At 38.9% G+C, this 26,913-nt stretch overlaps 1 protein-coding gene across 1 annotated transcript; it reads right to left on the bottom strand.

Annotated features, from left to right (window-relative positions):
* Positions 1 to 9,919: 9,919 nt before the first annotated feature.
* On the bottom strand, positions 9,920 to 26,185 carry LOC108677029 (serine/threonine-protein kinase Genghis Khan-like). The gene is made up of 7 exons (XM_047881383.1): positions 26,161 to 26,185; positions 25,415 to 25,479; positions 22,185 to 22,288; positions 18,720 to 18,822; positions 16,818 to 16,935; positions 16,437 to 16,618; positions 9,920 to 10,075 (listed from the first exon to the last, which is right to left on the bottom strand). The coding sequence occupies exons 1-7, from the start codon at positions 26,183 to 26,185 to the stop codon at positions 9,920 to 9,922; spliced, it is 753 nt and encodes a 250-aa protein (XP_047737339.1).
* Between the last annotated feature and the right edge of the window lie 728 nt (positions 26,186 to 26,913).

Genomic DNA, 26,913 nt, shown 5'->3' with positions numbered 1-26,913 from the left:
TGTTCACGGACTGGTGACCGATTTAGTTCAAGTGGGCACCGCGCGTCATGACAATTACAGCTCTCCCTATTTTCTAACTCAAGTAGAAATGCAAACTTCTTCGTTAATTATTCGCAAATTCTCGAGGAAAACTACAACATCACATTTAATTGAAGGATACTGTTGCAAATTTGTATTTATTATTACTACGTTTTTCTTAGCTCGCTTTCGTGTCTGTGATGATCAAATCTTGCAATCGATATTTCACCAACTTTCCCATTAGCTAGCGCTCTGAAACTTTTAGGGAAGCTCAGCTCCCGATAACAATACATTAATCAATTATTTGTTGCACGTTTCCAGGCGTATAAACTCTAAAGGAACTCACAAGCAGGGGTTGGAACCTTTAATGCACGTCATCCTCGAGAGGATATTCGTGTTTAGACTGCGTATATCGATGATACGCTTCGTATCATCGATACGTACATCAAGTCAAGTAAATTGGCTCGCAACAACGTGTTTCGTGTGTAGCAACGGACTAAAAATGAGAAAATAAAATACTTAAAAAACTAAAAAGTAGAAAATAAAATGTATAAAAAAAATTTTTAAAGACCACGTTTTTCATGTGGACTCAAAAGTAGAAAATAATTTTTCGGCAGCTACTGATCTCTGTTTGCTTTCATTCTCTTGGTCTTTTGTATTTCAGTTAAAATATTTTACAACATGTAAAACCTGTCTCTTATACACATCTAGATGTGTATAAGAGACAGGTGTATTGCTGATATAATTAGAAATAGTGGTTGAATTCAAAATTGAAATTAAGGCATGCCTAAATGAAGATGCGCCCCACGTTTTTCGTTTTAGATGTAAAATATTTTAACTGAAATACAAAAGACCAAGAGAATGAAAGCAAACAGAGATCAGTAGCTGCCGAAAAATTATTTTCTACTTTTGAGTCCACATGAAAAACGTGGTCTTTAAAAATTTTTTTTATACATTTTTACGTATAAACTCAGAAAAGAATAATTCATTAACCAATGGAAAGAGAAAGATTAAACGTTTTTTTAGCCTATCGCTTACAACTCACCCCTAAACCCTAATGATTACAACTCGCGCAGGCTATGAAACCTAACATCAAAAAGAGAAGCGTATAGAATTTTGTGATTATACGATACACAAAGACTGGAGGACGACTGATTTCTGGCGAGCGATGACCGATTTCATCGCTCGTTTATAGCGATGAAGCTACGTTCCACCCAAGTGGGGAATGTCAACAGACACAATATACACAAATGGGGTCAACAAAATCCACATGCAACATTACCTATAACAAGAAAGTGACTCGCCGAGTTTGGCACAGACGGAAACGTTTCGAGGTTTGCCGTGCAGCACAAGGTTTAAATATTGAAATTTATAAATATTTAGAAAAAAGTTAGAATCTTTCTCTTGCTATTGGTTTACAAACTATTCATTTTGAGTTTATACTTAGATAACTACTAATTTATCTAATTGGTTCACCATTTAGGATAACCCTGCACTTTATATTCACTTGCATATTCGCTGGTCGATATTTCCAATCCAGTAATCCACAATAAAATCTCTATTTATACATGCCGGCTCCACTCTACTTTCATTGCGCGTCATACGGTGACTGTCTTACTAATGGGCGGCGCAAATTACGCTGGATTCCTCTCTCCAAATAGCCGGCTAGCAGTAGGTTAGGTGATGCTCATTCCCGAACTACCAATGAAAAGCAGCTGAAAATAAATCGTTTAGGACTAATTTTTCGAAGGACTGATTCAAATCCCTACAAAACATTGATTGCATAGTATATACAACTTCAAATAGTTGCCCATATAGCCAGAAGAAACGCTTCGTACCTACCTAGGAAAACTGACCGAGATCAAGCGAGTTTGATTTTCAGTAGTTCAACAGCCTGCAAAATCAGGGCTCTTATATTTACTCTCACTTTCTCAAAAATTAGGTGCATTGTGAAATCATTTCACTTAGGATTGCATTTGTCACTGAAATGCACCGTCCGTGAAATTCACTCCTACCTAGTTACAGCACATACACCAGAACAAAGAAGCAAAATAGTTATTATACCAAACTCGTCATTTTAGTAAACGTGTAATTCACTAATTGTCAAGTTAACAACTTAACAGGGCATGCCATTTCTAAACAACGCAGCACAACGCTAATGCTGTTTAAATTAAACCGCAAGTAATGCCACTAAAACGAGTGATNACCTACTATTGTCAAGACGTACCTACTATTGTCAAGACGTACCTACTATTGTCAAGACGTACCTACTATTGTCAAGACTTACCTACTATTGTCAAGACTTACCTACTATTGTCAAGACTTACCTACTATTGTCAAGACTTACCTACTATTGTCAAGACGCACCTACTATTGTCAAGACGTAGCTACCTACTATTGTCAAGACGTACCTACTATTGTCAAGACGTACTATTGCCAAGTCGTATTAAAGAGAACATGCGAATCTGCAATGTATTAGGTACATGGATTTTTGTAGTCTTGTAAGATCGTATTCCCATCATCCCATGCACGTTAAAGTGTAAAACTCGACAAACATTATAATTAAACGAGATATGCATATTTTTAGATAAAAATTTCTAACAATTCATATGCAAAACAACTAGTAACCTAGCAATTGGATGAAAAATTAGCTTCTACGTCAGAGAATACAAAAATCTACTCCCAATTGTCATATGATATGACCATTGACTGTTGACTCCACCCCATTATCGTTATTTAATTTTGATTGAGCGATTTTACAATGCCGTATTTAGCAGCCGTAACTCAAGGGGGCCGAGGCCATAGAGATGCGCTACAATGCGCCTGTAGTTTCCTCCACAAGTCCCAAGTTACAGCCAAACCCAATAACCTTATTCCTTAGTCTTCACCTCTCATCTCGTGTAGTGCTATAGTTGCAACTTGCAGGAGCAAAGTGATAATTACTCATCAAGCTAAAATTTGCATGGACAGAAAGATAAAGAAATACTAGAAGGTAGAACTACAATCTGTTTGAGAATGCGCTAATGGAACTAGGTATACTCACAGAACGATTAACCGCGGACATTTCTAAAATTCAAAAGATGAGCTGTCGCAGCAACACACATCCGCCCCTTATGACAGTCTCTCCGTGAATGCGCACATGGCAGCCTGAGGCCCTGAGCCTGCAGGCGCCAGGCGGCCTGGCACGGGCACCGCCCACCGGCAGCCACCGGCTTCGAAATTGAATCGTTCAAAACTTCGAGCAAGATCCGTAACAAACCCGTTCCACTCTTCCCCCCTTACAATCAGACAAGTGCCTTTCGTTACGCGCAAAATATTTTAATCCACTTGCTATCTCCCATGCATAGTTACCGGTTGTCTCATCCAACGCGTAGTTTTAATGATAGAGCCGAGATATTCGTGATGGTAATAATTGTGGTAGATTATCAGGCCTGAGTGGAGCTCAAAATGATCATTGCATGCGCCATATAACGTTCGTTTAATGCATTAGGGAAAAACGAGAGTCGCAATAACGTACATCTCCATATTCAGTCATGTCAGATAGGTAAAATTGAAAGTTGCGCATTGCACAATTTTGCTGAACCTGAAAGATTCTTCACGAAACCTTACATTAATTGGAAGATGAAAAATTTGACCGCTGAAACACTGGAGACAAATTTTTGAAATTAATTTTTGGAACAAAATTTCACAACACGTTCTACACATATTACTTCATCAAATCGGAACCGATCCTCTCCTTATTAACAACGAAGCTTTCTATTGACCAGTTGCAACGATGATCAGGATGCATCGTAAAATATTCCTGGCCAAGCCACGTCTCGAACAATTCTACGGCCGGACTAGCGGCAGGTTTCACTGCTGGTCTCCAAGGAATAACTGCCAACTAATCAAACAGCTCGATGAAACTTGGTACATGTATTCATTAGGACCAAACGGTGATGCTTGGCTCGTGAAAATTCTCTCAATTCCACCTTCATTCGCGAGTCTTCGGTGAAACGGGCCGAAATTTGTAGTGACCCAGACATTTCTTCTGAACTACTGAACAAGTTTGACCAAACCTTTGAATGTAACTAAGCGACGATGTTAAGCGAGTGGCAATTATTTCGATTACGCCTTCGTTTGCTTGCAGGAATTAAGGCTATACGGAGAAACGACCAGCATTTCTGAAGCCGATTTTGTGGCCAGTTTTCTGATTTGCCGTGACCAAGAAATATTTTGCAAACTAACGAACGGAGCTCACTGTAACTTTGTATATGTATTTATTATGTCATAATGGTGATGTTGAGCTCATGAAAATTTTTACGCTTTCTCCTTCGTTCGCGAGTTATACGGCAATTCGTTAATTCCACTGTTGGAAAGTATTAATTAACATTTCTATGAATAATTCGAGCTATTTGAAGATAATTGAAGTGCTTATTGCTGTGTTCTACTTCGGCTTCACGAGCTAACTATCACCGTTTTATGGTTAGGAATGTATATTCAAAATTTCGTTCAAACCTGTTCAGTAGTATAGAATAAATATCTTATTCACAGCAAATTTCGGCCCGTATTGCTGTATAACTCACGAATGGAGGGGAATGGAAATTTTTCACTAGCTTAACATCACAGTTAGGTTCTAATGAAGACGTGTTCTAAATTTCATAGAACTGCGTTTATTGGTTTGAGGGATACCGTATTACATGGTCATTAAACTCTGAGACCGGCCGCCCGTTCCAGAGCCGATGAAAACTCGCGTCTCCAACTCCAGCTTCGAGCGCAGCGTTGCATGGTTAGTATTGCGCGACCGACTATTCGCTCAAAGTTGGGCCGATATATCCTCCCAAGTCCCCATTAATAAAAAAACAAATGGAAAATTAAATGAACATTTATAATGTTGGGATAATTACGACTTACTGAGGAATTCAAAATACTGTAATACGGCTAATACCACACACTAGGCGCAAAAATTATTGCAATAGTTAGGTTGGGTTAGACAATCCAATCCTACCGCACGTAAACTAATATGTAAGCAAGTCTGGAAATCAATGCGTCTTAACATCTAATGTTATAAACCAGCATATACGTACGGTATTCAGAAATTGTTGAACGAATTCAACAGAAATTCGAGATAGCAGCCGGAACAATGGGAATAGGTATAGGTATACTAAATCAACAGAATTTGTACGCGATTAACCTATAAATTAATAAATTATGCATAAATAAAAAGAAGTTTAATCAATCACTCAATTCGAAAATGCTATGCAGCTAAATGATATTCAAAAATGCTATCAGAGCCATGGTTGAATTAATATCATAGCTATGGGATCAATTCAACATCATAGCTCTGCATTCAACATAGCAGGGATCATAGCTATGCTATGATCCCTGGCTACAGCTCCGGGCTGGATAGTTCGGATCTATAAAATTCGTAAATCACGCGACTTGTCAAGGAAGGAAACTGAACAGCCTAACCAGCAGTGTGAGAAAATTGTAAATTCCCAACACTGATTGATCGTTCAATACCTGAAACTGATGACAAAGGGTTCACTTGGCATTTTAACTTGAAATCAACTCTGTGAACAGAGCCAGTCAATCGGTCATCAACGTCAAGAGAGGTTATTAGAGGATGTAAATCGGTCAGAATAGAAGCACATGTATACAGTATAATTAATGCATTGCAGCACTTCGCAAACATACGTGCGATCGAATTAGGTAGGTCAAAATGACGTAGATAAAAAAGTCGGGAAGAACTAAGTGGCCTCCCAGCCCCGGGATACATGTTCCGATAATTCTTGCTACCCGGAAGCTGAACAGTGATTAAGAAGTAACTAAACTTCAATTTACGACTTATACCCAGGCAATAAGGCGCGAAATATGTCGCAGGATGTGACATATTTCCCGCATGTTTCTGCATTTATATGAACCATATATATTACTTTGTTTATGCCACCATTGCCATAAATGTCACAGGATGCTCAGTTCTGTATTCACATGGTAAATAGTATTTAACTTTTACTGTCTCCTTGCCATGAATAGAACTCTATGTCAGGATTATGATACCTGATAAGTAAGTCATACATATGTGATACTGGATTATAACAAAGATGTATAGCACTTGATTAATTACACCGCGTTTTGTAAAGACCTAACTGCGATTGAAAGGGGGCATGAACTGCAATAACTTGGTGTCAAACGTCGGGGTTAGTTTACAACGTCAGCTACAGTGGTCGATGAGCTGGCAGCGTAGCTGTGCACCATCAATTTTGTGCACCAATAAGCCCTCAATCGAACGCCTTGGATCTCTCCGGATATCCACCAATCAGCCGTGCACCACTCGGCTTTGTCCTCCTCCGGCCTTGACCACCACCTGCCGCGTATACTTCTAAAGAGGCTTGCGTCTCCGATGTTACACATGTGCAATGAATTTCTTACTTTCTTTGAAATATATTTTCTGATCTTACATCCAGGGCAGTTGTGGTCTTCGGCAGGCGACCCGATGAGCTCAGGGGTCTTGACACCTCTACAGCAGTCACCGCCCAAATTCACTACCTCTACAGCAGTCACCGCCCAAATCACTAAAATAAGCATTTAGACGCTGAGATAAGGACAGAAGCAGTCGACAGGGCTAGTAGTGCCAACCGACAGAAATGTAGCACGTTACATAGCGTCATAGCCTTCACGGACTGCTGCTAACTATGCAGGACGGAAAGGACCGAGCCCACTACCGACAACACGAAATGCAACGCTCTGTTAGGTCTGACTTCTGACAGTTCGAGATGTTTTAGTAATAGACTTTACGTAACCTGGGAGGAGTATTGCGCTGAATAAAAAATGTCTGACCAGCGATCCGAAGGATGTAGGGATTCTACAATAGGAATTGTAAAATATTTGAACTTACTTTCATGAGTAACTCGACCATGAAACTAGAGAATCTTTCTATGAATACGAATGATAGCGCTTGTTTTGTGCGACATCGCGAAGAAATAAACTTTCATTTTCAATCAACGCATCGCCAGTAGCTATTCTATGTTGTCAGATTCGTCCGATTTCGTTAATTATTGATTAAGTTTCGAAAAAATTCCATATGAAAAGTGGCCTGTTACTAGCTGTCCGTAGACTCGGGCATTGTATTTTCATCATTGCCGATGGAATGTTTCGTTGAAAAATGCTCGATTCGAAATCTTCAATTTATCAAGATTACCTATATAATTCAGTGCAATTCAGAATCGTGCTACAACCTCATTTTTGATACCAGTGTCTGTGACACGTGAAAAACGTTCACATTGAAAAACAATTACAATGGTTTCATTCGGTAAGGATCCACACAAAGAATTCATCGCGCGACGAACTTTCAACTGTTCATTCCCTTCACCTAATTGTACCATCCAGCGCATAATTATTATAACGTTTCGGAGTGCGCTAGAATCAAGCTGATTGATAGTTCTGAGGTGAATAGGTACGTAGAATTAAACTTATTTTCATTACAGTTTAGTGTAAAATAGTTCATGACCTAGAATTTTTGCATAAAACAAAAGTTCATCATTTATCAAATATTTCGGACGAAATTCAAAACATGAACAGATGAACTCAAACGAATGAGAAGAAATTTCATTAAGTCGGACTTTCCTTAGTAAACAATACGAGCAACTTAAAATTTTAACCTTCCATTTCTCCGCACAATAGCTTCGAAGTTGTTCAATACAGACTACTTTCGCGGAGCTTGGAGCTTTATCATCCCACTGTAGATGAAAGTAAATGCGCAGTTACGCTGAAAACAACGTCAGTTTGGCATGAATTTATCCTACCCTGCATTCAAAACCTCATTTCTAATTTTATAGGCTATATAAATAAATTCTAACGCGACAGAAATCACGGCTGGCAATGAAATAGGACAGTATCCAGAGAGAATTTAATGAAATAATCTTAGCAGACTTAAATTGTCAACACAATTTTTGGCATAAATGATGAAGAGAACGTCGGAACGTGCGGTATGCATAAAATGTGAAGACTTCCGTTACGCAGTTAAGCAGGGTACATGAAACAAACACTACAGTTTTCAAAAAGGTTTGACCAGGTCGTCATTTGATTGCCCTGAAAATTGAAATTAGAAGCGAATCCACCAAAAATTATGAAGACTACATGTCAAGTTATACAAAATATCGGATGCGTCCTGTCTAATCGTTTTTTGTACAAGGATGAAAACTATTGCTGAATAACTGAAAGTTAATTCAGAGCCTCGTGTGGCGGTCGTTCCTCCAAGGAGGCTTCCTTTGTCGCATATTTGACTGGAGGAACAAGCAAAATGTTCACTTTGATATGGCAGGTGACATTAAACAAATAAATCTTTTCTGTACAAACCTGTCATTGGGAAAAAATCATCCGAACCTCGCCTGAAGCCTCTTGACCTGAAGCTAGTGAGAATAAACAGCGTATCCTTCTATCGTATAACAGCGTATCGTAAAAGCTGATAGCTTCAATAGCCTCCTGACAGCGCTGGCAACGGTTCTGACTTACTAGCCGTGGTGCTGCTCCGACCGCACCAAAAAATTTTATATAATATTAGATATAGAATGTGAGAGCGACACGAGTGGTATAGAATGTGAAAGCAAATGAGAGTGATAGAAGTGGTATAGAATCTTTAGAATGAGAGAGCAAGTGAGAGCGACACAAGTGGTATAGAATGTGAAAGCAAATGAGAGCGGAAGTGGCATAGAATCTTTAGAATGTGAGAGCAAGGGATAGCGACACAAGTGATATAGAATGTTAGAGCAAGTGAGAGCGACACAAATGGTATTGAATGTGAGAGCGACACTAGTGGTATTGAATGTAAGAGCGACACAAGTGGTATAGAATATAAGAGCAACACTAGTGATATTGAATGTAAGAGCAACACAAATGATATTAAATGTAAGAGCGACACAAGTGGTATAATATAACCACCTTAAAATCGTCGATGCCGTTCTTGCCGAGACGGAACTCAGAGGAGCAGATGAGGCTGCGCATGAGGTCCTTGGCTTGCTCTGATACTTGGTATTCCAAGTCCGACGGGAAGTCAAAGCAGTTCTGCCAACACAGAAATTTTGTTGGTTCACATGGCTGGTAATGCAGGGGGGATTTGGTCAGGGCTACCGATAACAAACAGCCTGGCCTGAATGAAAGCCGCATTTTCGCGGTTCTGTATCTAGGATTTGGCAGATAAGACAGCGCCAGGTTAATTGCGAATAAATGGTATTAATATAATCGGGTTGGATACAAGTAAAAACTTTTTGGGCTCTATATACGTAATAGGAATTTGGAAAGTATTAATAGCTGACTTCGTCATTGAAGAAATCGTTATATAGTACCGATTTTATTTATGTAATGAGACTAGAGTTAAGGGAGTGGCAGGAATTACAGCACGAGACCAGCATTACCGAAGAGTGTAGCTGACCTCATAGTTCACAATCTCACCTTACGGTTCATAATCTCACCTTATGGTTCATAATCTCACCTTATGGTTCATCACCTCACCTTATGGTTCACAATCTCACCTTATGGTTCATGATCTCACATTATGGTTCACAATCTCACCTTATAGTTCATTATCTCACCTTATGGTTCACAATCTCACCTTATGGTTCATTATCTCACCTTATGGTTCATTATCTCACCTTATGGTTCATAATCTCACCTTATGGTTCATAATCTTGCCGTATGTCTCGACGAGACTCTCAGCATAGAAGGGTGTCTCGCAGTAGATGGTTCATGATCTCACATTAAGGTTCACAATCTCACCTTATGGTTCACAATCTCACCTTATGGTTCATGATCTCACATTATGGTTCACAATCTCACCTTATAGTTCATTATCTCACCTTATGGTTCACAATCTCACCTTATGGTTCATTATCTCACCTTATGGTTCATTATCTCACCTTATGGTTCATGATCTCACCTTATGGTTCATAATCTTGCCGTATGTCTCGACGAGACTCTCAGCATAGAAGGGTGTCTCGCCGTAGAGCATCTCGTACATACACACGCCCAGCGACCACCAGTCGCACTCTCGGCCGTACCGCCCCTGCCCGTCCTCCATCGCCTGCCACATGCAACAATAAACTCAGTAACATGCAAGCCTTGTTACAACCTGGCAATTATACACTAAACTTTGTATATTAGAGTATATTGAAATATACAGAGATTTAAATGAATATTTAGACAAATGAAGAATAATTTATCAATTAACACTAATTTAACGATTTGATTTTGAACTGCCATCGATGGCATAGTCATGGAATAAAATTTCGCGTATCTCAAACGGAAATGAATCTTTTTGATAGTCCCTCCTTGAACAGGTTTAATCAGAGGTTGGAATGCAACATATGCCTAACATTGAACTTCATCTTTAAAATGCCGAAGAGAGATATAAGTCAAAAGAAACATGGCGCTAATCGAGAGGCAGATAATATCGCTTGCTCTACTTGGTTCACGCAGGGCAGCTATGAACACACTGCGGAGCGCGTGGGTTGAGGACGTTTGGCTTATTTGTACTAAGGCAATTTTTTGGTTAAACGCACGCGTGAAATTCGAAAAAAAGACCCCATTCCAAAGTCAACCAAGGAAACAGCCATTTTTAGACATGCTTAATAAAAAGTGTATAATAAATTGTGTTATAGATAAAGCATTTATAACTTCACACAATTCAACAACACAATTTTATGCAATTCAAGATGAAATAAATGAAATGAGTTGCCGAAATACATTGTGTTAATACAAGCTGTGAAGTACGTTAAGCTCGTCACCTTCTTAGCCCCCAGCAAATAGGCTACAGGGAAGCCATGTTAAGCCGTTTAAGGCCCAAGTATGGCTCCGTACAAATGGCATTGCAACTGCAGAATGTTACCTACTAAAAATTCTTCTGCTATTGCATTAACTTTTTAATGTATTATTACCTTAACGAATCTTCGAAGGTAACAACGAGTTGCTTCGTTTTCTCGAAAACAAAATTACTTCTTTTAGAATGTAGGAAGGGCGAATATCGCTCGAAAATTTTTCAATTCTGGTCAATAATTTTGTTCTTGAGTTAGTTAAGTTCCCACATGTTTACTACTGTACTGCTTCAGCTGTTTAGCTATCTCGCACCAAAAGTCCAGATGGACATCACCAACGAGGTGGGAGGTCTCAATTATTAAAAGTTTCTTAAATTCAGAATCGTTCATCACCCACAAGGGGCGGAAGGTCTCAATTGTCCAGCCCGCTGAAGCTGGCTCGAAAGAAGCAGCGTTAGCATCTCAAAGAGACGAAGTGACAAGGAGGGACAGGTGACAAGTAACAGAAACGAAGACACTCGAACAAGAGGTCGCTTACACGGGGCCGCCCGCACGAGAGAGACAGAGGAGGGAAATGTAAGGAATCCTACCTACATAATAACTTAATGCAAGGAATCCTACATACATAATAACCCCACAACTGAGACCTGCAGTCAGACACCGCAAGTTCAGCGACGGGGCGCTCAGGAACAATCCCCCTAGAAGCGTGTAATCCCATAGGACTTCTGACTAGTACAGACACGCGTCAGAATTCCCTCCTAAGGGGTTTCGTATTTGAGCCAATGTTTAAAGTTAAGAGTAGAAGCGAACTAGGAAGCCGAATAGACGCAAGATATGAATGAAACGTTCACGCCAAAGAATTTATCTACACATATCAGACTAAACGAACAAACGCTAAAATAAAACATCGAACAGCAGCAGCATGGACAACTGATATTGCTACGTACAGAATCCAACTCCGGACTCAATGCAAACACAAAGTTTTCGTAGAAACGAACGCACACAAACACACCAACTTAACAGATACCACAGAGATGAACAGATACCACAAATTAGGTGAATGGGCTGCTATGGCTGACAATATTTGATCCTCAATAAATGGTCCTCAAAAGCACGAGATCAGAGTACATAAAGTAAAAATATAACTCAGTACTCACTGCAGTGAGTGACAGAGAGCGCATTTTTTCGTCGACGAAAACTTGAGGTCACGGACAGACGGACAGACGGACGGACGGACATGGCGAGCACAATAGTGCATTTTTTCCATAAATGAGAAAATGCGCTAAAAAAGGGACTTCACTACTACAAGTTACTTCACACGACGGACGAGAAGTTCTTGCACATAAAGTTGGGTCTATAACAAATTGAACACAACTCCTCACCGAGCTCACTTTGGAATGCAGAGACAAACATTGTTAGACTTACAACCAGAACGTATGGCCCATATAGTAGCACATACATCAAGCCATGGAATTTTTACACAATTTTGAAAAACTACGTGGCAAATAGCAAAGTATTCATTTATCACTGATGTTAAACACGGGAAAAACATTATTGCCTCAAATTAAGCTCGTAAATATTAAATAAATTTAATTATTTATTTTATTTAACCAATTTAACTTCAATGTGGCGATTAATATCAGATTATCAAAATTTCTTTCCCGGTTGCTAAACACGAGAAAAAAAATCGGAATGATATTTTTAGTGCCACAGTCACTGTAGAGCGCGTTGATGTTATAATAATATAGTAATAATATAGTAATAATAATAAAGTAATACTAATATAATCATATGTTATAATAATAATATAGAGACATGTTACCAAACATTGCCTCAAAATGGAGCCGCAAACATTGCATCGAGCCGAATTTAGGCACCAATTCAAGTGATCATAAATGATAACTTGCTCAGTAAAAAATAAATATTTGCATTATATACCTAATTATAAATGTAAATACTTGCAATTTTGTCCAAAAATGCGCAATGCTAAAAAAAGCCTAGCGTACTAGAGTTACAAGAGCAAAGAGAAACGACGACAGCGAAGTGTTTCACCCCAACGCATTCACCCTCAAGTGTTTCAGACGCATTTGTCTGAAACAAAATACAAACAGAATAAGAATAAGATCGCTAATGTCGCCTGTGAAGCTTTTTAGCTTATATGGGCATTCGCATGGAAGCATTTTGTATTTTTTTTCTCCAAATTTTTGTCATTTTCTTGTTATGAAATTTTTTTGTATGCTCCTGTGTGAATAAAGAATAAAGAAAGAATAAAGAAAGAAAGAAATGTCGAAATAATCGAGAAAACTGTCACCATTATTGAGCCAAAGTCATGGAAAACAATGGGTTTCTTTATTACCTTCAGTATCACTGACGAAGGTTAGAGGCAGCAACAAACAGCAATGGTACTAATTATTATACTAATTACTTACTAATTAGTAAGTAATTAATTACAATACTAATTAATTAACAGCAACTATAACATCGCGCACACACACTTAATAAGAATACACTGTTAGAAAAAACGGTCCCACCGGCATCCTAGTGGCCGGTCGCCCCGTGAAAATAAACTGTTTCGCCGTTTTTATCAGATGTTTTACGGATTTCTGGTGTTAAATTGGAATAAAAACGGTGAAACGGTGTTTCTTTTCACGTGCCGACCGGCCACTGAAACGCCGGTAATACCGTTAACGGTAATTTTTCTAACAGTGTAGGTAGATCAGGGAGAAGTAAGAAATGAAAGAAAGCAACGCCTGTTCTCCACAAAACCGCACAATTGAGTCCGAAGCACACATTTAATTAAAGAGGACGAGACAAAATAGATCATTTGTGTCACACTTTGTACACATAATTTTCAGAAGCATATTAATTCCTAGCACTTTAAGCGAATACAATCAACTGCCCAGGATATGGGCAAACTTGAATTTCGTTACATGGTTGATGCAAGAACGATGAATATGTTGGTACACACGCAGCTACACTGTTAGAAAAATTACCGTTAACGGTATTACCGGCGTTTCAGTGGCCGGTCGGCACGTGAAAAGAAACATCGTGTCACCGTTTTTATTCTAATTTAACGCTATATATCCGTAAAACATCTGATAAAAACGGCAAAACAGTTTATTTTCACGGGGCGACCGGCCACTAGAACGCCAGTGGGACCGTTTTTTCACCGTTTTTTCTAACAGTGTAAGCCTCTGAGGGTCTACATCTGCCATAATACAACGACCAGCACAGACTAAAAGCCGTGACTAAGAAAAGCCTACAAGCAAAACATTGGTAAGGATAACGCGGCACGGAAGCGCTATTACTACACAATGAAGAGCAACATAGACTTTATGATGCAGGTCTACGTACCTGGCCATCCCCCATCGCCTACACAAAAAGAAAACAACATCAGAAAAGAAAACAACATGAGAAACTTTCGTAACGCCACCACACGCCGCACACGGAGCTCTTGACTCAAGTTAATATAATATTTAAAACGTGGAGCCTATATCATAGGACATAGCTCTAGGCTACACGTACACGCGTCAGAACAATAAAGTTGTTCAGTCTCGAGAATCTCAAAGACTGACAATATAATGAGGAATAAATCCATTGAAGTATTATTTTTTGGTGAGTTCATTGCCAGACGCAAAAATAGAATCCTGTGTTTTTTACATACTCAACCACTTTGAATGACATAGTAAAGAGAGGTGGTAATCAAAATAGAATTGACAGACAATTCACAGTTGAGGAGAACTTCGTCTGGAGTGTCAGTGGAAGGCCAGTAATCTCAGGGCACAGTACAAAGAATACATTACAGGAACTGTGCAGTGTATAGAACTGAGCTGTGCACAACTGTACGTAGGTATAGAACTGATCGCAAGAGAACAAGTGCCACAAGAACAGTCATGTGTGCATACAAACAACAAAACAAGTGCAATTATTACAAAATCAAGAAAAAAAGGCCGTTGTGTCAATAGTTCCCGCGTCGCTGGTGACGCGGGAACACCTATGTAAAAAAGTAACACCTATGGTCGGAGCAATTCTCGATTAAAACAAACGAAAACTAATATCATGAAGATTTATCACTCCAAAGAATGAAGTTTTTTTTAGAATGTTTTGGAATTTAAAACCCTTTACAAGAAACTGATATTAGAGATTTCAATGGTTCAGTCGAGTTACCTAGTTCAAAGAAAATTAAAGAAAGGGCTCCAGAGGAAGGTAATGCTGATGATTCATATTCATGGATACAAATTATGAACCAGGGGCCATACTTTCAAAACTCGCTAAGTGAACGTAAGTACTTACGCTCTATTTTCTTGTCTATGATTGGCAGATTTAGCTTGAAAGGCCGTCAATGATTGGCTGATGAACTTACGATCTCTTAACTTTTTTTGAAAGTATAGGTCCCAGGCCAAAACTCGCTAAGTAGCTACATGTAGCAGCTGATTTCCGTAAGTAATTAATGAGTTTAATTTGAAAAGCCGTCAGTTTTTGGCTGACAAGCTCAAGAACTTTTGGAAAGTATGGCTCCAGGTTCATGATCGACTCCAACTATCCTAAGGGATTTATAGAAGCCGGGCTAGAGGTTCAACAATAAACCATGAAAATACTCCATAATTTCCCATAAACTTAAAAGTCTTTTAAAAATGCTTGCGTGCGCGGGTTTGAAGACACTTGAAATATTTATCTGAGAAGATAAATCTATTCGTAAATAGTCACGATGATAGAGCAAATGATGAAATTGTAAGATATCGACATCGTGGACCAACATGTTGGGAAGGAATTGTCTGCGCATTGATTCACTTTACTATTTCACTTTATTCACTTATATTATTTTATTATTCACGTACGTACTGATGCAAGTGGCCGCACATATGAGACCTGAAGCTATACGAAGTGAGCTGGATGCTATATCGGCTTAGTGTACAGCATAACCTATGGACTGAATTAAGAGATACATGCAGAATGTCGAGACCATCCAAAACACTCTGAACTTCAATCCGTTATCATGCACAATTTGGACATAATCATAATAAATGCGAGTGCAAATGTCCAGAATTAATCCAAGCCATCAATAATATAATAACAACATCCAATATAAAATGTTCTACCGTTACAAAAAAGCTTGAAAATGATTTGTTTGATTTCATCAATTTGCTATTCAGGGGCCAATAAAAGGCAAAATTATTAAAATTCTAGTGCCACTACAATAAGGAAACAGCCTCCTAGAATACCGTCTAAATACTTAAATGAAACTAGAATCAATAATTTCCTACTAAAAATAAATAAGTATATACGAAAAACTTCCAAAATATTTAAAATTATGCCGAAGATAAACGACCTCTTTAAGTGATGGTCAGAAAGGGTCTATAAGATAGCAATGAAAGTTGATGTAGGGACCAGCAACATGACACGCACCCTGAGTATCCCTGAGTATCTCTGGGGAGATGTAGTCGGGGGTGCAATGAGATGTAGGAGATGTAGTCTTTATAATAGCAATAAAAGTGATGTAGGGGCCAGCGACAAGACACGCACCCTGAGTATCTCCGGGGAGATGTAGTCTGGGGTGCAATGAGATGTAGGAGATGTAGTCTTTATAATAGCAATAAAAGTTAATGTAGGGGCCAGCAAAAAGACACGCACCCTGAGTATCTCTGGGGAGATGTAGTCGGGGGTGCCGACAGCGACGTTGCTCTGCACGGTGCCGTCCGCCAGCAGCTTGAGGCAGGACCCGAAGTCGGCGAGGCGGATGTGGCCGTTGGCGTCCAGCAGCACATTGTCGGGCTTGATGTCCCGGTGCACGTACTGCAGCCGGTGGATCGAATCTGCGGTACAGTCCAGTCTTAAGGGCCCAATACACAATTGCAGCCGGTGGATCGAGTCTGCGTCGAGTCACAAGCGTCACAGCGCAATGTCAGAACTGAACCACGGCATCTTAACACTGCGGGGAAATCATTCAATTGAGGAATCATTTATCCAGGAAATCATTTGACTAAGTGTGGAAATATAGACTGGCATACTCACCGATGGCAAGTATCATCTCGGCAATATAGAACCTGGCCATGTCTTCAGGTAACCTGTCCTCAAACTTGCTGAGCAGCGTCAGCAGGTCACCCCCGCAGTAGTAGTCCATCACCAGGTACTGCAGTGACCACAAGCAGCGTTAGTGCTTCACGATATTTATTTTGATAAATATTTATTGTGATAAATATTTATTATGACAAATACTTATTACGATAAATATTTATTATGATTATAAATATTTCATTCAATGGTGACAACACAACAGCCAGGACAACGTATAGTATAATAAATGTTATAGTGACACTAAAACTACCTAGCACACGTTGAAGACAATAAGGAGGCCTCGTCTGCCGTACAAACTTAACACGTAACTTCAAGTGTATAAAACAAACGTTCATGAGAAATTAACTCAGAATTTACATAAGCGAAGTGTACTTCAATGAAGATCCTAGCTACAGTATTGAAAATGAAGGAATTATAAGGTTCAAACGAAAATAAGTAGTAAATCAATCGCTTGAAATAAAAAAATATAGTACCGGTATCGGGAATCCCATTATAAAAAATTAAAAAATAAACCTAGTGTATGCATGTTAAAGAAAGCCCTGTCCAAACGAACATTTCGCAGGTAACTATAGAACTCCCATTTGACTCCCATGACCAAACGTAAAAAATTTATTTGTCTTGTAAATAACTAATTGAAAATCAAATTTGAAATTTTGATCCTATCTTTACCATCCAGCTTTGCAATACTTTACTATTATACTATTACAATATATTCTAGAGTCTCGGTAATATCCCAAAACGATAATTATTAGGATGCAAACTCAAACAGCCCCTTTATATTTGTGGTGCTAGGCTACAAAACACCACAATTATTTGAAAATATGTACCTACACACTAGAAGAAAATGGATTAATGAGATGACACATTTTAGTCTCTGAATTACGCTGTTACATTTTTATCAGACATTAATGGAGATTAACATCTTGGAAACATAATAAGCGCCTAGATATCCAGAGCGTGTCTCAATCGACCAATACTTCAACCCTCTACCAGTCTACTGCCTGACATGAGTAGGAGCAATATTGTCACGCGCCTACTTCCCAAAAAGGATACGTTCTGGTGAGCGCAAAATGACTTGCACTGATGGTTGCCGCCACGTACGACAACTCTAACATGTTCTCTGTTGCGTACAAACGTCCTCAGGTTGCAACACTTAATAGTTTACGTACTCACTTATAATTTAAATTGAAAGTCATGTTCCCTGAAAATGATATACGGCAGTAGAGGGTTAAGTGATGCCGTTACTGATGCTGATCTGTGAATGTGCACAGGTTGAATATGACGGCTTACACGTCACTCGTGAGAAGTTAAATATTTGCTGGTTTTATTTCCCTGGCTTTGGTATAGTTAAGAACAACTCTCAATTGAAGCCGCGTTCTCGTCAGAAAAGCCGATGGGATTCGTTGATAATTCAACACTAAATGATAATTGATAAATTGATAATTCAACAATAAAAGTAAAAAAGCAAAAAATAATGTCTCTAGAGATACACTAAGGGCCTTAAGTCCAGGATTAGAACTCAGAAACGAATAGTAAGAGCTTAAAACTTAGACATCAAAAACCAAAAGTTAAAGCTCAAGAAATAATAGAGCTGAGCAACCAAAAGTTAGACCTCATGAACTGGGCAGGCAGACGCTTAGCGTTCTACACCCACCAGGTCACATGTTTTTTAATTGTCATTTATACCATTTTAATCAATTGGTAGTCGTGGCTGTAATCATCGTTATGACTCCGAGTTAATTGTCATTTACAGTTTAAGCTTAAGAACAACTAGAGCTGAGCAACCAAAAGTTAGACCTCATGAACTGTACACTAGGACGCTTAGCGTTCTACACCCACCAGGTTGGTGTCGTCCTGGAAGGCGTAGTGCAGGTTCGTGATCCAGCGCTGGTCACCGAACACCAACACGTCGCGCTCCTCGTGGAAGCACGCTGTCTCCGCTCTGGTCACAATACCATCATTTATGTTTACTCAACACTAACACCTACATTGAATATTTCACTAACATACATATTTATACATATTTCACTAACAATACATATTTCACTAAGACACTAACAGATATTGAATATTTCACTAACATACATACATATTTATACATATTTTACTAAGATACCTACCTATATTTCAATAACAACCTACATTGAGTAGTATAGACAAGATGAAACGAGCGAAAAGTTTATTTCTGCCGCACGAGTTCAAAGCAAATAAAAATAAGCAACAGTATGGAAATGAGAAACGCTTAACTTGGCATATAAATAAGAAGCTGATTTACAGTTGTTATCTCGAACTGCAAATACCATAACTTCTCTAAAAAACAATGCGATGAATCCATATACCTGTAGACAACATAGATAGTTTCGAGTCTCGCGAAAGAGGATTACGATTTGTCGTGTATTAAAGAAAGAGCGGAATATGCTAATATTTCAGGATAGGCCGAACATGCTAAATATTTTAGGAAAATTCTAACAATTGCGACTATTGAGTGGAATGCAAGTGCATGTAAGGGACAAATAAATATCGCCAAGGCATCGGCACGCAGTTAATTGGCACGTATAGCAGCGCGGGACGTGGTGATGGGATCTTGGTGCGGCAACGCATGCCCAACATTTCTTTAAAGCAGGGTTGGCGATTTTTTGATTTATTCATGATTTTTTTCATTTATTTGATTTTTTATTTTTTCAGTTTTATCGTCTTTTTGAAGTGTTATTTTTTTATGTTGCAATTAGCCTACTAACAATAACAGCATATGGATCATAATGTATGGCTAAAAAGGGCACTTATTGACTTCAATAATGGCCAACAGGCCAAGGTGGTGTTTACCACTTAGGGATTTTTGGGTAAACAAATATTGATAAGTCTATTCATTAGCTTTGTGAAGTTTGTATGGAGCAAGGTAAGGAGCTAAATATTGACCATTTAACTGGCTTCAATATACAAAAACACTTCAGGAATGCAGATCTTCTAAACATTGAAGAGTCACATAACAGATAGGTAGCTGATAGTACAGTGCACAACACTATCAATAGATCTACTAGTTTTATGTCCTATAAATCTACCAGACTCTACCCTCTATACACACCGACTAGTAGTGACTGAGTGACTGACTGCACTGTTCCCACTTAATTCAGACCAATAAAACAATACTAAACATAAACTGAACGATAACCAAACAAACCTCATACGACTTGAAACAAGACTTGAGTTATGAGAAAATCTAACACTGTTTGAAATGAACCTGTGCACAATTCAAATATTTTATATCCATTCACTGCATTTAATTATTTTATATATATATAAATAGTCTTATAATTGTAATTATTTTTTTTTAGTTTTAAATTTAAAGATTGAAATTAAATATTTCAATTAGAACACCCGTATTAGGGTGGAATATCTTTCCAATTCCCTAAAAGGTCAATACAATATCAACCTCTCAATATACAGGGTAGGGCAGAGCCGATTGAGCAGTTTTGAGGTAAAATAAATGAGTAATGGAGGTACATAAAGAAGAAAGTTTATTTTCCTAGAGGTTAGCATAACATACCATTTAGAATACTTATGTTTTGAAAACAATATCTGGAAGATGGGGGCTGTTAGCTGCAACACATTGTTGGAGTCGTTCTCAGAGGAGGGGGTAACCGTAACAGTGAATTCCGATCGCTATGCTGCAATGTTGCAAAATTTCTTGCAGCCCAGGATGGAAAACATTGTTGAAAATGAAGTATTGGGAGACGTGTGGTTCCAGCAACATGGGGCTACAGCTCACACAGCCCGAATGTCACTCAATGTTTTGAAATGCATGTTCCCAGACTCTGAGGGGTGATTTACAATGGCCTGCGAGGTCACCTGATTCGAGTATTTGCAATTTCTTTCTTTGGGGACATCTAAAAGAAAGAGGTTCAGAAGTCGCCCTCACACCCTACCACAGCTTAGGGAACGGATTATTGCAGCAGAGGTTATGGCCATACCTTGCCATATGTGTGAACGTGCTGTAGGAAACTTCCAAGAACGACTCCAACAGTGTGATGTAGCTAACAAACCCCATCTTCCTGATATTGTTTTCAAAACATAAGTATTTTATGGTATGCTATGCTAATCCTGAGGATAATAAACTTTCTTCTTTATGTACCTCCATTACTCTTTTATTTTGCCTCAAAACTGTTCAGTCAGTTCTGCCCCACCCTGTATAAGCTAGCTAACACATTTAAATTGTATATTGTAATAAATATATAACAAATACCTAGTCAATAGTTAAAGACTACTTATAGCCTAATAAGAATTAGCTAAGCTGCTAGCTACGTACAATTTATTGCACACTTGATGCCTCTGTACCAAAAACATTCAATTTATTGGAACCTAATACGCACTAAAGGCAACAAGTTTATATACAAATTTGTCATTCATAGTACATTTATACTAAACCATGAATAACAATACCTCAATATAAATTAAAGACTGCAACTCAATATATTTAAATATATGAAAAAATCAAAAAATTCAAAAAAATCATGATTTTTTTTATAAAAAAATCAAGTGATTTAATCACATGATTTAATCATTTTGATTTAATCATTGACAACCCTGCTTTAAAGTATAAATAACAAGATGATGTTCTCTTGAAGAAACACTGATCGGACTCAGTAATACTGCTAACCTATGAACATTAATAAAGAAACGTAAACATTGATTGCAAAAAGTCATCAGTGTGCTATTGTGTGAGCATCACAGTCTGCATTAATTGATGCTGGTACGGGATGTAATCTCAAGTGCACGCGGTAGGTATATTTGCAGCAGCACTGGAAAAATGTTGCACGTGCATATGTTCAAATACAATAATATAATAATAATAATAATAATAATAATAATAATAATAATAACAGCGTTCCAGCGTTTACTAGGACGTACGCCTGTCGCCGATTCTTAACATCGCAGAACATTCACAACTTGTTACAGTCTCGAACACGCAACTCATTGATACAATTCTGCTATGCTTCACTGCCCGGCCTTCTTGCCGATTCTGACCAGAAACTGCCGTACAGAGCTGGGTTCGAACCCGCACCTCTCTGCTCCAATCCTAGTACTCTGAACTGTAACCACTGGGCTACCCTGCCCCATTACAATTACAACAGATCAATATAAATTAAACAGCGATTATTCAAGTTATTGAATTCAGACAGCCAACAACATAATTTAGCAAAACTCTAAGTTAAAAATGACAAATGCAGAAGTATCATATTTACAGCCCATATTCCTGATATACTGTATACAGACTGCAGCAGTTGCTGACAGAGGCGCTGGTCTCACCTCTTGAGCATCTCCCACTTGTTGAGGATCTTCATAGCGAAGACCTTGTCTGTGTCACGCAGCTTCACGACGCACACCTCGCCGAACGCGCCGCGTCCAATCACCTGATACGTTTAATGTAATTATTAGCTACCCAATATATTATTATTATTATAATGATGCAACACAAATTATATTATTTTTTGAATGTCAAGAATGTTTGCCATTACAATGGCAAACAATTACAATGTTTCTTACACAATGTAACACAATAGAAAATATATAACGCAGAGGTAGCTAATTTCGAACAACATTTTCTCCATACTAGTTCAAAGAAATATAATGACGTGTGTGAATACAAAATACAACTCCGCTTCAAGTTTCGTTAAGAGGGCCGAACGATAAAGTGCACCCGAATTGCAGCGAATGTTTCTTCATCAGAATGTCAACGCAAACTAAACAATAAAAATTGTAAAAGTTAGACCGCACAAATTAGAACGAGTGATCCATTGGCTATAGTAAATTTAAACTCGTGCTGCGAGTTTCCAATCTTAACTTAGCTGCATTCTGCCTGCATCTTCACGCATTTTGGCCATTCTCAATTAACACGTTGACTCCGAAGTGGTATATATGCGTACCACGAAATATATTTCTCCAGGACGAAGTGGTGCATAATTCAGGTTGCCTAAAATCGGCCAAATCTGAGAACAAAAAAGGCCAAAAAAGGCCGATAACCCAATATATACTAGTTTATTTGTAGGTTCCGCTATAAAAATTCCATTTATTTTCTTTCCAGTACTTAAAATTTAATAAGGAAGTACCCCTATCATAAATTTTAGCCGGCCAACGCAATTGAGATAAACTAAATCGCGGAATTTGTCCGGCAAAAATAACCGTCTGGCAACCCTGTTTAAAAACAGTACAAAAAAATAAATAATAGTGCAAGATGAAGCAATCTTAGTCAACGTGTTAACGCACTTAAACCGTTTGTTCCTCGAGCACGCGTGTATATTCGCTTACTAATTCGTCAATTTTACGGTCATTTATCACAAGTCAGTTTAAAACAATTTAGCACGAAAGAAGCAAAGTCATTAGTGGGTAAAATGAAATATTTGTAAATTAAATGCAAATGTGTCATCATAGAACACACGCAATAACACACTTTTGGCAAAGGTGCGCAATTCCAGTAAATAAGGCACACAAAACAATACATTTAAAAACGTCAGCTCGAATGCATCGCAAAACGACCGGCAATACAGTTAAGAGACGAAATTATTCGTACCCTCCTTTCTTCTCAATGTTCTTTTGAATAACTCGAACCTACGTAATGAATGTATGAGCGTAAGATTGGATTGAACTAAGCAGTATGTAATAGAGAAAATAACACTACATTTTTAAAATAAAATGTAATGTTCAAAACGTTTAAACAAGTAAAATTTCCCCAGCACTTACAGACACAATTATTTGTACAGTTGGATAATACTAAAAAATAATAACATATATGTACCGTAATATAAGTAATCAAAGATTAATAGAGACTGCTCGATGTTATCAAGATGAAAGGATATGCCAATGGCCTTCTATCTTGCATGATAACCTTCGGCAGTCTCTATCTATCCCTGCGGGAAGGATCACTTTCCGTGGCAGGGGCAAGGCTGTTCAACGCCCTACCAAAGGATCTAAAAGAGGGGGAGTTCACCCTGGAGACCGTCAAGAGACAACTGGACGTTTTCCTGGGCACAATCCCAGATCGACCTCCCCTGCAACACTACCAGCGGCGAGAAGCAAGCAACAGCATCGTGCATCAGGTGGCCCAAATGAGGGCGGATGAACGATAACCAAAGGCGGCGATCCATCGTGGCCTGGGACTGCTATGTCCCAAACAAGTACCAAGATTACCAAGATTACCTATATAGATTTGACGAGATTCGTAGTGGTATCCGGTTGGATATTATCCCATTCTTCAAATGCGACTATAGTTTCAATTCTTGTCGACTATTGGGCGCCCGATTCTTGATTCTAACTTTCAATTCCTGCCATTAATTCTCAATCGGGTTCAAGTCGGGCCTATTTGCTGGCCATGGAAGAAAAGGCTCCTTAGTTGCATTAAGCCTAGTAGTCGTAGCTATCGGCATATGCTTGGAATCATTATCTAGCTGAAGGATCTATCGTCGTACAAGACCCAACTTTAGAGTGGATGTTAGCAGGTTTTCCTTCAAAATCGATATATAAACATACGAGTTCATTATTACATCAATTGGAACCAACTTGCCAGTGCTATACTTGAGGAGAAACAACACCAAAACATCGTTGACCCACCCCCAGACTTGACTGTTGGGATTGTTTTCTTCGGAAGGAAAGCTTTGCCTTTTCAGCACTAAATCTTCTTCATATTATTATGTCCAAATAGCTCAATTTTTATTTCTTCACTCCATAATACTAGGTGCCAAAAGCCTCCTTCTTTGCCCACGTAAGATCTTGCAAGTATGCTAACAAGCAGCAACATGACGTCGTGTGAGAAGTGCTACTCGTCGAGGTCTGCATCCATGCTGGCCATCCATGTTGAGACAACTCTGCATATGGTAAGCTGCCTCCCGCTTGTTCCCTCACTGGTTAATCTATAATTAACAATATCCTTCAACACTCTTGGATTCATATTTATCCCACGACACAGTTTTGGAACTTATCGTCCCGATAGTTTGGGCTTCCGTCCTCATCCAGGCAACGTGTGTGCTCAGTACTGAACTCTACAAACGTATTTATCGTCCACTGTCTTTATCATTTAATATTCAGGCGTTTCGAGATGCACGCATAACCATTGCCGGATTTGTGTAGGCCAATAATTTTGCTTCTCAAATTCACACGGAGCCCCTTCATTTTGCCCATCTTGAAGTTTGCAGTCAAATGGCATGAACCGGCACCTCTTTTATGACGTTACTGATAATAATGCCCACTGGGATGATATCAAACATGATATATATCACTGCGTATCTCCTCAAGAACTATAGAGACTGCTGGAGGTTATCAAGATGAAAGGACCTGGGGCCATAGTTTAAAAAAAAGTTAAGAAATCGTAAGTTCATCAGCCAATCATTGACGGCCTTTCAAGCAAAATCCACCAATCATAGATAAGAAAATAGAGCGTAAGTACTTACGTTCACTTAGGCAATTTTGAAAGTATGGCCTCTGCCATCGATTATTAATATAGCCATAAAACCATAAGAAGTATTGACCCGTGATGTGCACGTTACCTTGACGACGTCGAAATCATCCCTGGTGAGACGTAGGGCCTTCACGCGCTGCACCACGGGCTTCACTGCACGCAAAAAATAAGTATCAGTATAAAAATTGAATGATTTAATATAAATAGTATAAAATATTAACATCCGTCCGTAAAGATCCTACATAAATCTCAATTGCTTCCGTTAATCTGTATATAGTATTCAAAGGCAGTAAATCTAACTCTTGGAAATTAACATGACAATGCTTAAATATTTCGTGCCAAGGATTGCAAAAATTTAATGCGAGCACCAATAATTTTTGAGATTTATCAATTTGTCGCATAAAATCAGAAACAATAAAGTTGAATAATCAATAAAAGTTACTGCAACGAGAGCTCCAGAGCAGGTACGCTTAACTTGACTGCGACTCGCTCGTTACACGTTAAGCTCTACACTTGACCACGACACGTATAAAAGCCAGATTGATCAAGATAATTTTCAATGGAAAAGAATTTATTCCGAAATTATTTATCGCATTGATGACCAAAAAATTATATTATTGAATCTAACGCACGTATATATTTCGAATACATTCATCGCTATTTTTCACACCAGAGGAAAACGAGGAAACTGTCTCTGTCATGCAATGACGGGATGAGTTCTAAACCAAAGTGCTCCAATATTTTCAACATTCACTAAATTTAGCGTCGAACAAAATCATGAACACCTCATCGCATGAGAGTTGTCGGCAAAATAGTCCATGTACGAATATTTACGAGGAGCTTCTTGCTCGGGGGCCATACTTTCAAAACTCGCTAAGTGAACGTAAGTACTTACGCTCTATTTTCTTGTCTATGATTGGTGGATTTTGCTTGAAAGGTCGTTAATTATTGGCGGATGAACTTACGATCTCTTAACTTTTTTTGAAAGTATAGGCCCGGTTCATTAGGCAGAGACATGATCAAACGCAAGAGCTTCCGGCGACTTCAGCAGTCATCATCAACAATGGGAAGAAACTACAAGAATAAAACTGTAGTTCCCTGGAATGTGGGAGTGAGAGGCGGGGGGAGAGAGGACAGGGGGAGGGAGAGAGGACAGGGGGAGAGAGAGAGGACAAGGGGAGGGAGAGAGGACAGGGGGAGGGAGGGGACGACGTGTAGCGGTGAAGGTGAGTCCGTGGGAACGCACACAAGGAGCGACTTCGAGCACACACACAACGCACACGGCAACACACACGGCAAATGAATGGCGCGGCCGGTGAGCGACCGAACGCGACGCCAAATGAACATCGACCGCTGACGTGATGTGTGCGGGCCACAGACAGCCACGCTGCCTCATTCAAGGCTGACACACGCAGCGCTAATGTTGCTTATAATAATAATAATAATAATAATAATAGCGGTTTCAGCGATTATTAGGCCGTAGGCCTGTCGCCGATTCTTAACATCGCAGAACATTCACAGCATTTTGCGGTCTCGAACTCGCAATTCACTGCTACAATTCTGCTTAGCTTAACCGCCCGGCCTCCT

The sequence above is a fragment of the Hyalella azteca genome, unplaced genomic scaffold, assembly GCF_000764305.2.
Source record: "Hyalella azteca isolate HAZT.00-mixed unplaced genomic scaffold, Hazt_2.0.2 contig7741, whole genome shotgun sequence".
In the NCBI taxonomy this organism is placed as follows: Eukaryota; Metazoa; Arthropoda; class Malacostraca; order Amphipoda; family Hyalellidae; genus Hyalella; species Hyalella azteca.
This window is presented reverse-complemented; position numbering and strand designations above follow the sequence as displayed.

What these genes read in the sequence shown, in the direction of transcription:
- LOC108677029 (XM_047881383.1), bottom strand. Translation starts at nt 26,185, where the DNA reads ATGGCCCCCGAGCAAGAAGCTCCTC. An exon ending in CCCCGAGCAAGAAGCTCCTC is followed by an intron (nt 25,480 to 26,160) that starts GTAAATATTCGT and finishes TTTTGCGTGCAG; the next exon opens with TGAAGCCCGTGGTGCAGCGC. An exon ending in TCTCCCCAGAGATACTCAGG is followed by an intron (nt 10,076 to 16,436) that starts GTGCGTGTCTTT and finishes TGCATGTGGCAG; the next exon opens with GCGATGGAGGACGGGCAGGG.